We start from the raw sequence: 14,650 nt of genomic DNA, 5'->3' as shown, positions 1-14,650 counted from the left end.
GCTGCGCGGTCAGCAGTGCATGACCTACCAATTTCTTAGGTGTTCCATTTCTGGACTATTTTGCTAAAATAGCTGCCCACCTTCGCGCCCGTTGGCAACAACGTTGGTCAACTGTGCTTGGTAACAAACTTCATTCTATTAAACCGAGCATAGGTTACTGGCCGTCTTGTCATCAGTGCCGTGGTTGGGAGACCACTCTCCCGTCTTCGCATTGGCCACACTAGTCTTACTCATGGAGAGGCACCCTGTACCTCTGTGAGCAGTGTCAAGTTCCAGTATCGATTAGCAATTGTTAGACTACCCTCTCTATCAACGAGTACGCAGAATGTACCTCCAACACAGTCTTCGTTCTACTCTCTCTTTACCTTCCCTTCTTGATAAATTAGACACATGTGCAACTCTTGGGTATCTTTGAGGAAACGTTTCGCCACACAGTGGCTTCATCAGTCCATACAAAGGAGAATCTTGAATAGGAGGAGAATGAGGTAATCAGTCCCTCAACCTTGGGTCGATGTGGTCAGTCCATCAATCTTGAATAGAATACGGCATACGTGCTGAGAAGGAGCTTATAAACCGTTTGCAGGAGAGGTGAAGCAGTCAGAGGCAGTGTAACACTTATTCAATGTTGAAGTAGGTCGTGCCCAAGAATTAGGCAAGCGAATGGTTCTCTGAACCATTCATCTACAAACCTGTCAAACACTGCATCTTCTTGGGATCTTAATACTTGGGAATTCTTCGCTTGCCTAATTCTTGGGCACGACCTACTTCAACATTGAATAAGTGTTCCCCTCAAGGAAGGTTCCTTGATGTTGGTGAGGGGCTCTTGATTTAGGGAATTGGATCTGTGCTCCAGTTCCCCAAATTAAGCCTGAATGCCTTCCACATACCCCCCAGGCGCTGTATAATCCTCCGGGTTTAGCGCTTCCCCCTTGATTGTAATAATAATAATAATGAATAAGTGTTACACTGCCTCTGACTGCTTCACCTCTCCTGCAAACGGTTTATAAGCTCCTTCTCAGCACGTATGCCGTATTCTATTCAAGATTGATGGACTGACCACATCGACCCAAGGTTGAGGGACTGATTACCTCATTCTCCTCCTATTCTTCAAGATTCTCCTTTGTATGGACTGATGAAGCCACTGTGTGGCGAAACGTTTCCTCAATAAAGATACCCAAGAGTTGCACATGTGTCTAATTTATCAACATGTCGGTTCTCTGAACCATTCATCTACAAACCTTCCCTTCTTGCTGATGGACCCTCCTTTAATCCTGACTCTCTCATTGACTTATTGACAACGACTGATTTACTCCACAAACTCAGATGATACCTTACGCACTCCCCTCGGCCCTTTCTAGCTCAGTCTCTTGCTGCCCTTTACCCTTTCACCATCCACTGCTCCGCTGTTATCCGTAACCTATTACTCATCCACCTCCCTTTTGCCACCTGATGCCCTCGCTTCCTTCCTGCCCTGCAGCGCTGTATAGCCCTTGTGGCTTAGCGCTTCTTTTTGATTATAATAATGTCCTTAATACATTGCATAACTAAGGGGCTCAACCCCTCGAGTGATGTGCATTGGTGCTCTTGATCCAGGTAAATAGACCTGTCCTTAGATCAAACCTGATAGCCTCCCATTCCTCTGTATAACCGCTATAGGTTTAGTTCGGCGCTCTATGGCCTTTGTAGGTTTAGCACTTTTATTAATTATAATATGTTTAGTTTCCTCCTGATTACGATAGTAACTAGGGGGCTTAATTAACCCTACAATTTATCAGTTTTGCGGAAACTAAATTCATTGCTGCAGCATACGTTCCTTGATGCTGGTGGGGATTGTCATCTAAGGAATTTAACTTGTCCTTCCCTTGGAACAAACCTAGCAATTGTGCATAGATGTCTTTGACTACCGTCCACAGTATGGATATAGGGTGCAAAATGAGGACAATAACTCACTCCTTAATGGTTGTATGATCTCTCCGCGCTGTATGACCACACCCCTCAAGGAAAGTTCCTTTATGTTGGTGAGGGGCTCTTGATTTAGGGAATTGGATCTGTGTTCCAGTTCCCTGAATGCCTTCCACATTCCCCCCTAGGCGCTGTATAATCCTCCGGGTTTAGCGCTTCCCCCTTGATTATAATGTATGACCACAGTAGGTAAAGCGCTAGGTTTTTATTATAATAGCATGATCTCGACGGGTTTAGTGGTTACTCTTAAAACTGATGACTAACAAAGCTGCTTTTGCACCAAAATGTGCCATGCCTGACGTATGATAATACTAAAAGATTTGCTTATTCTTATCCTCGCCTTTTTATGTAATGTCACAATATAATAATTCTTGGTTGTTTCAATATAGAGGAGTGTGTAAGATGTTTGGAGTATTCAGTTGATGTGTGTTGTACGAGAGTGCGGGGTGGGTGCCCACTGCTGACTGGCTGGGCCAGGCTGCCCAGTGTGGACACAGTAACCATAGTCATGGCGAGGACTGTGGTCTATGCTGTTTCGGCCGCCCTACTAGTAGCTGTGGCTGCATCCCAGAGCATCGTCACATGTGGAGAATGTGATAGGTAAGACTTAGAGAATACTTGTAGATACCTTGTGGCGTACCCTTCAAGGGAAGCTCCTTGATGCGGCTGAGAGGCTCTTGCTCAGAGATTGGATCTCCCCTTCCCTGACTAGGATTGAACCTGAATGCTTTCCATACCCCTAAGGATCTGTATGACAATACGTGATGAAATTCTTTTGAATTTCCTCGTGGAGCAGGGATAATGCTCGGCTCGCATCTCGGAGGACGTATTTATTTCTAACGCCACCTTCCTCTAATTACCTATTAGTAAATAGATACCTAATAGATTATAGACCATACCACAGGTAGGGATAGAACCCGCGATCAGTGTCAAAACTCCAGACCGTCGCGTTAGCCACTGGACCAGCTAGGTCCAGTGGCTAACGCGACGGTCTTCTTATGACCAGAGCTTTGGTAAGATGGGTAAGGATAGAAATATTGGAAAAAGGTGGGATGGGGGAGAGAGGTAGGATATAAAAGGTAAGTGGCCCAACCACTTCGGTGTAATTTAAAAAGTATGTGAAATAATAAGATATTCTTGAAGAGGTATAATACTAACCCATCAGTCACATATATATAACAGATACACAAGTACATGACTCTGAATTGGTAATTATACAAGTTGCAATTGTTTATTTTTTTTTTTTTTTTTTTCTTTTTGGCGATTGCACAACGGATATTTAAGCGACAATGACCTCTTCAAGGGGGGCTCCTTGGCGTGGTGAAGAGGCTCTTGGTCTGAGGAATTAGCCCTGTCGGTCTTCTTCCTCAGACCGAACCTAATTACCCCCCATTCTCCCCTCCCCTATCCCATCCTCCCCATCCTCCCCTTTTTCCATTCCTCCTCCTCCTCCTCACCCCTCCCTTTTGCCCTCCCTCTTTTTAGCCTTCGTGATTTCTCCCACAGGCGCGCTAGTTCCTAGGTAGGGGAAAGGACACCGGGGTCCATCCCATTCCGTTGAGGTTTCTTGGCGGTGGCGTAGTTTGCCGTGGAATCTGGATTGCCTAGGGATGTCCCGATCCCTCTCCGGTATCCCGGAGTAGCTTTGGGTGTCTTTTGGGCGACGGGTGTATCTCTGGAAGCCACCTTTCGGATTCCGGGGGTGGTGGCTGAAGGAGGTATGCTTTGTGGCGGATATCCGGCCGCCCTCTCTTTTGTCCACCGAGGTAGCTCGGCAGATGTGAGGTTGCTATCCCAGATTGCTGGTTTACTGGCATGAAGGGTAGGGTATGGCACGGGTTCCATGCTGCATCTGCGCTACTAGCGGTGTCGAGTCCTCTTGGGCGCGGAGGGAGATTTCTGGCCCTTTCATTCCTCCTAGGAACTATCCCTCCCCGGTCCCCCCTTTTTTTTTTCTTTTTTTTATTTTTATTTTCTTTTCTTCTTTCTTTTTTTTTCTTAAAAACAAAAAGAAAGAAGTAACCTAACCATGGCAGCCCTAGTCCATGAACCTGGTACCCCCGGGCCCCTTCTTGATACCGCACCCCGTTCTGACCCCGCCTCGTCTTTGGACCACTCTTCAGACATTCCTCATGCCTCTGTACCTATTGCCGGTGCTGTTTCCTCACCCGGTTCAGGTACTGAGGCCTCGACTGACTCCTTCGATTTATCAGACCTTCGCTCTCCTCTGACTATGCTTCCGGCCTCTCCCTCTACGGTGCGGCAATTTTCAAATCGCCGACCCGTTCCACGTCGGACCAACTCTGGTCCCACGCCTAAACGTCAACGACAATTACCTGCTGATGATACTTCTCCACCTTCACCTTCTCGTTCTTCTCAGAAACGATCGACACGTCCTTCACTACCTTTCCACGCTCAGTTTCAGACTGAACAGTGGACTAAATTCTTCACTTTACGACCAACTTCCTCTACTGCCTATCTTTCTGACCATAGTATTGGCAAGGCACTCCTACGCCATGTTGGTAAAGATATTTCTTTTCATGCTCTTAAGAGCGGTACGCGCATCATTACCGTACAGAATGCTACCCAGGCTCGTGAGCTCTCTCGTCTTTCCCATATAGATACTGTTCCTGTCACCCTTGAAAAACATCATTCCCTCAATTCTTGTAGTGGTACCGTTATTCTGCCCCATACCATAGTTCAACAAAATTTCCAGACATGTGGCACCGACATTCTAGAACAGCTGGAACTCCAAGATCTCCCAATCCTCAAGGTAGACACTTACGTTCTTCCTGCCCGTGGGCGGAGACGATACCCTAGCAATGTGGCTCGTTTAACTTTTGACAGCCGAGAACTCCCATCCTCCGTTTATATAGCAGGACATCGGTTACAAGTTCGAAAGGTGATCCCTACACCACAACAGTGTAGAAATTGCTGGCGATTTGGCCATCCAGCGAAATATTGCAGATCTATCGCCGAATGCCCAGTCTGTGGTGCCGATGACCATTCTAATACGTCTTGCAATCGATCTCCCTCTTGCCTTAACTGTCATGAGGCTCACCCTTCGTACTCTCGCCGTTGTCAGGTCTATTTAAACGAGCGGGAAATCCGTTACCTCAAAGAGACAGAAGGTCTCCCTTATGCCATGGCAGTTTCTCATCTCCGCCTCCAAGGGAGACTCCCACGTGTTTCTTATTCCCGTGTTTCAAAACGTCCCCCCACTTCTGGTATCCCATCTTCTACACCCACCTCTGTGGTTACCTCTCCCATAATCACTCCTGTATCTAATCCTTTTGCTGTCCTCGGCTCAGACGTCCCTACTTCAACGCCTCAGTCTAATCTCGCTTCTTCGAGTTCTCTCTTACAAGCCTCAGTATCGACGAGACCTCGTACGACACCTCTTCCCAATCGTCCCTCTACTTCTCAAAAGTCAAAAAAAGGTCCGGTAACACCTCCTACCCATCTTCCACCTCCTCATTTTACCCTCCCTGTCTCTGTCCCTAGTTCTTCCCCTCTCACTGGCTCAGTTACAAGTGCAGAGGTTCACCCTCCTCCTCGTAATGTACCTTCCTCCCCTGTTCCCTCCCAAGTTTCTTCCTCTTCTGCCACCTCCCAGGTTCCTGTCTCTTCTGTCCCCTGCCACGCTTCTCCAGTTCCCTCCACCCTTTCGCCCCCCCCTACCTTGGTACAGTCCAATACAGTTCCAATCTTTACTCATCCTCCCCCTACCATTCCCAATATTGTCTCCCATACGACATCTCTGAATTCCGAAACACTTGAAGCAATCTCTGAATATATTGCAGAGACCAAACCATCAATGGACACTGATCCACCTTCCGCTCTTTCTCTCTCCTCTGCTCCATCTGCGCAACTCCTTTCTTCACAGCGCACCGTTCCTTCGCTGCTTGAACATTTTCCACTGCCTCCGCATGTGGACTTTTCTAACCCTTCTAGTCCGTAGGAACCCTTACCTGCGGATTTCAAGTATCTTTATCATTGCCAATCATGGCCTTTTTACAGTGGAATATACGCGGCCTCAGGGGTAATCGGGGTGAGCTTCAGATGTTACTCTCCCAGTTTGCCCCTGTTGGTGTTTGCTTACAGGAACCAAAATTACACTCTGCTGTTATTTCTCACATCTCAGGCTATAATTTATTGTATTCTTCAGATCCTTTTCCTGATGGGACCTTTAATGAAAGTGCCCTTCTTCTCCGCACTGATATTCCGTACCATCAGCTATTTATTCATACTTCGCTGCATTACACAGCAGCCCGTATCCACTTACATAGGTGGTATACACTCTGTTCTTTATATCTCTCTCCTTCTCGGGCATTATCTATTCCGGATTTTGCCTTCCTTGTTTCGTCATTACCGCCACCGATTCTGTTACTTGGTGATTTTAATGCCCACCATTTCCTCTGGGGAGGGTCTCACTGTGATTCCCGTGGAATTCAGTTAGAGGCTTTTCTTGCCACCCACCCCCTCCATGTTTTAAATACAGGTACTCACACCCATTTTGATCCTCGGACTCATACTCTCTCTTGCATCGATCTCTCAGTTTGCTCTTCCTCTGCCGCATTAGACTTTACTTGGTCTGTTCTCCCGGACTTACATGACAGTGATCATTTCCCAATCATTCTTACTTCCCCTTCATATTCGCCACCTCTTCGCACCCCACGCTGGCAATTTAATCGGGCAAATTGGAACCTTTACTCACACCTGACTGTTTTTAAAGAGGTTCCTTCTTCGTCCTCCATCGATGAGCTTTTACACCTCTTCTCGTCCTCCGTTTTCACCGCAGCTTCTCATTCTATACCCCAAACTTCGGGCAGGCATTCTCAGAAATGCGTGCCTTGGTGGTCTCCTGCTTGTGCTCGTGCAGTACGTTTGAAGCGCGCTGCATGGGGCAGGTACCGGTACAATAGAACCACAGAGCGACTCCTTGATTTTAAACAGAAGCGTGCGATCGCTCGCCGTGTCATCCGTGACGCTAAACGCACTTGCTGGCGAGATTATGTCTCCACCATCACCTCTGCTTCCTCTATGAGTGCAGTCTGGAAAAAAGTACGAAAACTGAGTGGTAAATATTCTCCTGACCCGGCTCCTGTTCTGCGGGTTGCCGGTGTTGATATAGCAAACCCACTAGATGTTGCCAATGAAATTGGCAATCATCTGGTCCGTATTTCTCAGGGACTCCATCTATGCCCCTCATTTCTTTCCTCAAAGTCTGCCAGAGAGTTAGCACCCTTGGACTTTTCTTCTCTCAGAGAAGAACAGTATAATGTGCCTTTTACACTTCAAGAACTGGAGGCAACACTCTCAGCTTGTCGACCATCGGCAGCTGGGCCCGACGACATTCATATTCGTATGCTACAACATTTACATCAGTCAGCCCTTGCAGTCCTATTACGCCTTTACAATCTTATTTGGTCACAAGGAGTTCTTCCACAGCTGTGGAAATCCGCCATTGTTCTCCCTTTCCGCAAACCAGGCACTACGGGACATGAAACCTCCCACTATCGTCCCATTGCTCTTACCAGTGCAGTTTGCAAAGTAATGGAACGTCTAGTAAATAGACGTTTAGTGTGGTATTTAGAGACACACAACAGTCTCTCCACTCGTCAATATGGCTTTCGTAAGGGACGTTCTACCATAGACCCCTTACTGCGCTTGGATACGTATGTTCGTAATGCCTTTGCGAATAACCACTCAGTTATTGCCATATTTTTTGACCTTGAGAAGGCATATGACACAACTTGGAGGTATAATATTTTAGCCCAAGTCCACTCCTTAGGCCTTCGAGGCAATCTACCATCCTTCCTTAAGAACTTTTTAACTGACAGGCATTTCCGTGTTCGGGTTAATAATGTGCTCTCCCCGGACTTTGTCCAAGCTGAAGGTGTCCCCCAGGGATGTGTTCTGAGCACAACACTTTTTCTCCTTGCTATTAATGATTTGGCCTCTAGTCTTCCATCAAATATTTGGTCATCACTCTATGTTGATGACTTCGCTATTGCCTGTGCAGGCGCTGACTGTCACCTCCTTACAGTTTCTCTCCAGCATGCAGTCGACCGTGTTTCCAATTGGGCCACCACACATGGGTTTAAATTTTCCAGCACTAAAACCCACCAAATCACTTTCACTAGACGCTCTGTCATCTCTGATCATCCTTTGTACCTCTATGGCTCACGTATCCCTGAACGTGATACAGTCAAGTTTCTGGGCCTCCTCTTTGATCGTAGGTTATCCTGGAAACCTCACATTACCTCTCTGAAGGCAACTTGTCACAGCCGGCTGAACCTTCTTAAAACCCTTGCTCATCTTTCGTGGGGAGCTGATCGTCGAACCCTCCTTCACCTACATTCCACCCTTATTTTATCGAAACTTGATTATGGTGACCAGATCTATTCAGCGGCATCTCCTGCTACTCTCTCTAGCCTTAACCCCATTCATCACCAAGGATTACGTTTATGCCTTGGTGCTTTTCGCTCTTCCCCTGTCGAAAGCCTCTATGCAGAAGCGAACGTTCCATCCTTATCCGATCGCCGTGATGCCCATTGCCTGCGCTACTATGTACGCTCTCATGATCTCCGCAATCCTTCCATTTATAGAATGGTCACTGATATTAGTAGACATTCTTTATTTGTTCGCCGCCCCTGCTTACTCCGTCCCTTCTCTCTTCGCCTTCATTCGCTCTTGTCTTCTCTTCAACTACCACCTTTCTATGTACATGTAGCATCTCACTTTTCCCTACCCCCCTGGGAAGTTCCAGCTGTTCGAGTCTGTTCTTTCTCCCTCCCTTGCTCGAAAGCCCAACTGTCTACGGTCGCTTCCCGCTCTCTTTTTCTTGACCACTTTCACTCTCATTCTCATGCCATTGCTGTGTACACAGATGGCTCTAAGTCTTCTGACGGCGTAGGATTCGCAGCAGTGTTTCCGGACAGCGTCGTACAAGGGCATTTACTATCTTCAGCTAGTATTTTTACTGCTGAATTATATGCCATCCTTACAGCACTTATCCGTATTGCATCTATGCCTGTGTCATCATTTGTGGTTGTCTCAGACTCCCTTAGTGCTTTACAGGCTATACAAAAATTTGATACACCTCACCCCTTAGTCCTCCGTATCCAACTTTGGCTACGCCGCATCTTTACTAAGCATAAAGATATTGTTTTTTGTTGGGTCCCTGGTCATGTTGACGTACAGGGCAATGAACAGGCAGACACTGCTGCGCGGTCAGCAGTACATGACCTACCAGTTTCTTATAGAGGTATTCCATGTACGGACTATTTTGCTGTAATATCTTCCCACCTTCACACCCGTTGGCAACAACGTTGGTCTACTATGCTCGGCAACAAACTTCAGTCTATTAAACCGAGTATAGGTTACTGGCCGTCTTCTTATCACCAGTGTCGAGGTTGGGAGACTACTCTCTCCCGTCTTCGCATTGGCCATACTCGTCTTACTCATGGATATCTCATGGAGAGGCGTCTTGCTCCTCTCTGTGAGAATTGCCAAGCTCCATTATCAGTCAGCCACATTCTGTTGGACTGCCCACTTTATCAACGAGCACGCAGAATTTACCTCTGTCGTCGTCTTCGCCCCGCTGCTCTCTCTTTACCTTCCCTTCTCGCTGATGGACCCACCTTTCATCCGGACTCTCTCATTGACTTTTTGACAACGACTGACTTACTTCACAAATTCTGATACTTTCAGCCCTTTCTACTTGTATCTCTTGCTACCCTCTACCCCCGTACTATCCCCTGCCCCGCTGTTTTCTGTAACCTGCTGATCATCCCCCCTCCCTTCTGCCATCCAATTCCCTTGCTTCCTTCCCTACCCTGCAGCGCTGTATAGCCCTTGTGGCTTAGCGCTTCTTTTTGATTATAATAATAATAATAAGCGACAATGAAGCCAGTTTTCTGGCCAATTTTTAAGGAATCGCTAGACAATGGCTTCTTACAGGTGGTGTCCCGTCATAGTAAATTTAGCATAATTTTTATAGTAGAATATTATATAAGATGTCTGGGGTTTTGAGACACCGCGGGTTCAATCCCGCCCGTGGTATTTTTTTTTTTTTCCCCGTGGTATGGTTTGTTTGCAATCGTGTCATTACGATTTCGTGAGTCAGATTATCATACATAACAGCATGTGTAGAGAACCTAGGATAACCCAAAAAAGTAAAGTGACCCACTCATTTCCATTGGGGTCCTTTAGTCTTTATAGTCCTTTTATAGTTCAGTCTAGATGAATCACAATCTTGCAGGATTGACTGCTGATACCCGTTTCATCGCTGAATGCACAGGCTAAGAACTTGTGCCGCTGCTCATAACTGAACCCAACCCAATGTAAACATTTTAAGGTATACACCACCCACAGGATATATACACCAAGTTGTATACATCTTCGTGTATATCCACTGCAAGTTGGCTAATCTCTAGTACAGTGGTTCCCAAACTTTTTCAGCGTGTTACCCAATTTAACATGCCACATAAAGTATGTTACCCCTTTCACAAAATGTTGTTATTGATATATATGGCTAAACGTGAACGTATACAGCCTCGCATACTCTGCTAATCCTAGCAAAACCATTGAAAACGTAAGAACCACACATACGTTATATATAAAATTAATAATAGCTACAAATTCACAGTAACAGTGGGTAAATACTAACTATATACTGCACAGGGCCCGGTGGCCTGGTGGCTAAAGCTCCCGCTTCACACACGGAGGGCCCGGGTTCGATTCCCGGCGGGTGGAAACATTTCGACACGTTTCCTTACACCTGTTGTCCTGTTCACCTAGCAGCAAATAGGTACCTGGGTGTTAGTCGACTGGTGTGGGTCGCATCCTGGGGGACAAGATTAAGGACCCCAATGGAAATAAGTTAGTCCTCGATGACGCACTGACTTTCTTGGGTTATCCTGGGTGGCTAACCCTCCGGGGTTAAAAATCCGAACGAAATCTTATCTTATCTTATCTTACACATACATACCAGCTTATGTCTACCTCGGCTGATGCTCACAGATAAACTGACAGTGTGAAATAGAGGCAGCCTCAGGAAGTGAGTGACGAGTACTGGACAGGTCGATCTGGGCTACTGAGTGACTTTTGTCCTGAAGCATACTTGTCAAAATACTTTTGGGTTTCCACACACTTAGCTATATATTTCTTCTTTTCTAATACTGTATATTAGTTTTTGATGTTTATTGTTATTTGGTTTAACTTTATTACTTATAATAGGTTTACTTTACAACTTTATATACTAAGACAAAGTTAACAATAATCCTCATACCGGGTACCGCATCGTTTTCTTGATTTTCAGAATTCATAACTTTTTTCTGTCACCCCTCCATTACCCCCCAAAAATGGTCAAATTACCCCCAGGGGGTAATTTACCCCCAGTTTGGGAACCACTGCTCTAGTAGCTTAAGGCCCCTCAGGGAAGGTTCCTTGATGTTGGTGAGGGGCTCTGGATTTAGGCCTCTTCAAGGGGGGCTCCTTGGCGTGGTGAAGAGGCTCTTGGTCTGAGGAATTAGACCTGTCGGTCTACTTCCTCAGACCGAACCTAATTACCCCCCAATCCCCCATTCCCTATCCCATCCTCCCCATCCTTCCCTTTTTCCTTTCCTCCTCCTCCTCCCCCCCCCCTCCCTTTTGCCCTTCCTTTTTGGCCTTTGGTTTTTTTTTTCCCCACAGGCACGCTAGTTCCTAGGTAGGGGAGAGGGTACCGGGGTCCATCCCATTCCGTTGAGGTTCTTGGCGGTGGCGTAGTTTGCCGTGGAATCTGGATTGCCTGGGGATGTCCTGATCCCTCTCCGGTATCCCGGAGGGTGGCTTTGGGTGTCTCTCGGGCGACTGGTGTATCTCTGGAAGCCACCTTTTGGATTCCGGGGGTGGTGGCCGAAGGAGGTATGCTTTGTGGCGGATTTCCAGCCGCCCTCTCTTTTGTCCACCGAGGTAGCTCGGCAGATGTGAGGTTGCTATCCCGGATTGCCAGTTTACTGGCATGATGGGTAGGGTATGGCACGGGTTCCATGCTGCATCTGCGCTACTTGCGGTGCTGAGGTCCTTTTGGGCGCGGAGGGAGATTTCTGGCCCTTTCATTCCTCCTAGGAACTATCCCTCCCCGGTCCCCCCTTTTTTATTCTTTTTTTTATTTCTATTTTCTTTTTTTTTTCTTAAAAACAAAAAGAAAGAAGTAACCTAACCATGGCAGCCCTAGTCCATGAACCTGCTACCCCCGGGCCCCTTCTTGATACCGCACCCCGTTCTGACCCCGCCTCGTCTTTGGACCACTCTTCGGACACTCCTCATGCCTCTGTACCTCTTGCTGGTGCTGTTTCCTCACCCGCTTCAGGTACTGAGGCCTCGACTGACTCCTTCGATTTATCTGACCTTCGCTCTCCTCTGACTATGCTTCCGGCCTCTCCCTCTACGGTGCGGCAATTTTCGAATCGCCGGCCTGTTCCACGTCAGACCAACTCTGGTCCCACGCCTAAATGCCAACGACAATTACCTGCTGATGATACTTCTCCACCTTCTCGTTCTTCTCAGAAAAGATCGACACGTCCTTCACTACCTTTCCACGCTCAGTTTCAGACTGCACAAGTTTAGTTTAATATGTTTATTATGCACCCCATACCCATCCTGTGGGCGGTAGTCAAAAGATTAGAGGTACATAATTGGTCCAGGGACTGGACTCCAAAGTTTTGATAGCTGAGCAAGTTACAGAGGTAATGAACTCACAATTTACAAAGGTAATGAACTCCAGGTAGGTCTGGTCACAATCATGACAAGTTACAAAGGTATTTACAGATTACAGAGGTACGTAATGGGTCCAGGGACTGGGCCCCCAAAGTTTTGATAGCTGAACTAGGTACAAAGGTAATGAGCTCACAAGTTACAAAGGTACTGAATTCTGTAGAATGGTTACTTACGTTTATACATGGCTACAATCATGAACAAATTATAGAGTAATGAACAATTCACACTTCCACACCCGGTCACAACTGTAATGAGTTATTGGTGCAAATATTGATTGTCGAGTCGCACGCGCACTCGCGCGCGCGCGCACGCACGCACGCACGCACGCACGCACGCACGCACGCACGCACGCACGCACGCACACACACACACACACACACACACACACACACACACACACCACACATACACATGCGTGTGCATGCGCGCACACACACACACACATACACACACATTAGTTTAATATCTTTATTATGCACCCCATACCCATCCTGTGGGCGATGGCTAAATTCTTCACTTTACGACCGACTTCCTCTACTGCCTATCTTTCTGACCACAGTATTGGCAAGGCACTCCTACGCCATGTTGGTAAAGATATTTCTTTTCATGCTCTTAAGAGCGGTACGCGCATCGTCACCGTACAGAATGCTACCCAGGCTTATGAGCTTTCTCGTCTTTCCCATATCGATACTGTTCCTGTAACTATTGAAAAGCATCATTCCCTCAATTCTTGTAGTGGTACCGTCATTCTGCCCCATACCGTGGCTTAGCGCTTCTTTTTGATTATAATAATAATCTGCCCCATACCATAGTTCAACAAAATTTCCAGACATGTGGCACTGACATTCTTGAACAACTGGAACTCCAAGATCTCCCAATCCTCAAGGTAGACACTTACGTTCTTCCTGCCCGCGGGCAGAGACGATACCCTAGCAATGTGGCTCGTTTAACTTTTGACAGCCGTGAACTCCCATCCTCAGTTTATGTAGCAGGACATCGGCTACAAGTTCGAAAGGTGATGCCTACACCGCAACAGTGTAGAAATTGCTGGCGATTTGGCCATCCAGCGAAATATTGCAGATCTATCGCCGAATGCCCAGTCTGTGGTACCGATGACCATTCTAATATGTCTTGCAATCGACCTCCCTCTTGCCTTAATTGTCATGAGGCTCACCCTTCGTACTCTCGCCGTTGTCAAGTCTACTTAAACGAGCGGGAAATCCGTTACCTCAGAGGCAGAAGGTCTCCCTTATGCCATGGCAGTTTCTCATCTCCGCCTCCAAGGGAGACTACCTTGTGTTTCTTATTTCCGTGTTTCAAAACGTCCCCCCACTTCTGGTATCCCATCTTCTGCACCCACCTCTGTGGTTACCTCTCCCATAGTCACTCCTGTAGCTAATTCTTTTGCTGTCCTCGGCTCAGACGTCCCTACTTCGTCTGTCTGATCTCGCTTCTTCGTGTTCTCTCTCACAAGCCTCAGTAGCGACGAGATCTCGTATGACACCTCCTACCCATCTTCCACCTCCTCATTTTCCCTTCCCTGTCTCTGTACCTGGTTCCTCCCTCTCACTGGCTCTGTTACAAGTGTAAAGGTTCACCCTCCTCCTCGTACTGTACCTTCCTCCCCTGTTCCCTCCCAAGTTTCTTCCTCTTCTGCCACCTCCCAGGTTTCTGCCTCTTCTGTCCCCTTCCACGCTTCTCCAGTTCCCTCCACCCTTTTGCCCCCCCCCTACCTTGGTACAGTCCATTACAGTTCCAATCTTTACTCATCCTCCCCCTACCATTTCCAATATTGTCTCCCATACGACGTCTCTGAATTCTGAAACACTTGAAGCAATCTCTGAATATATTGCAGAGACCAAACCATCAATGGACACTGATCCACCCTCCGCTCCTTCTCTCTCCTCTACTCCATCTGCGC

The 14,650-nt window shown here is 47.1% G+C and overlaps 1 protein-coding gene across 3 annotated transcripts in view; it reads left to right on the top strand.

Annotated features, from left to right (window-relative positions):
• The first annotated feature begins 2,379 nt into the window (after positions 1–2,379).
• Positions 2,380–14,650, top strand: part of LOC128703282 (insulin-like growth factor-binding protein-related protein 1) — a 30,819-nt gene continuing 18,548 nt past the window's right edge. Inside the window, exon 1 of one of the 3 annotated variants that reach the window (XM_070103381.1) lies at positions 2,380–2,562. In XM_070103381.1, coding sequence (XP_069959482.1) covers positions 2,471–2,562 — 92 coding nt within the window. In that variant the 5' untranslated portion in view covers positions 2,380–2,470. The remainder of the gene's footprint in view (positions 2,563–14,650) is intronic. The other 2 variants (XM_070103379.1, XM_070103380.1) reach the window with 2 other exon arrangements.

Source organism: Cherax quadricarinatus, chromosome 85 (genome assembly GCF_038502225.1).
Source record: "Cherax quadricarinatus isolate ZL_2023a chromosome 85, ASM3850222v1, whole genome shotgun sequence".
Lineage (NCBI taxonomy): Eukaryota > Metazoa > Arthropoda > Malacostraca > Decapoda > Parastacidae > Cherax > Cherax quadricarinatus.
The sequence above is the reverse complement of the archived record's forward strand: the minus strand, read 5'-3'. Positions and strand labels throughout refer to the sequence as shown.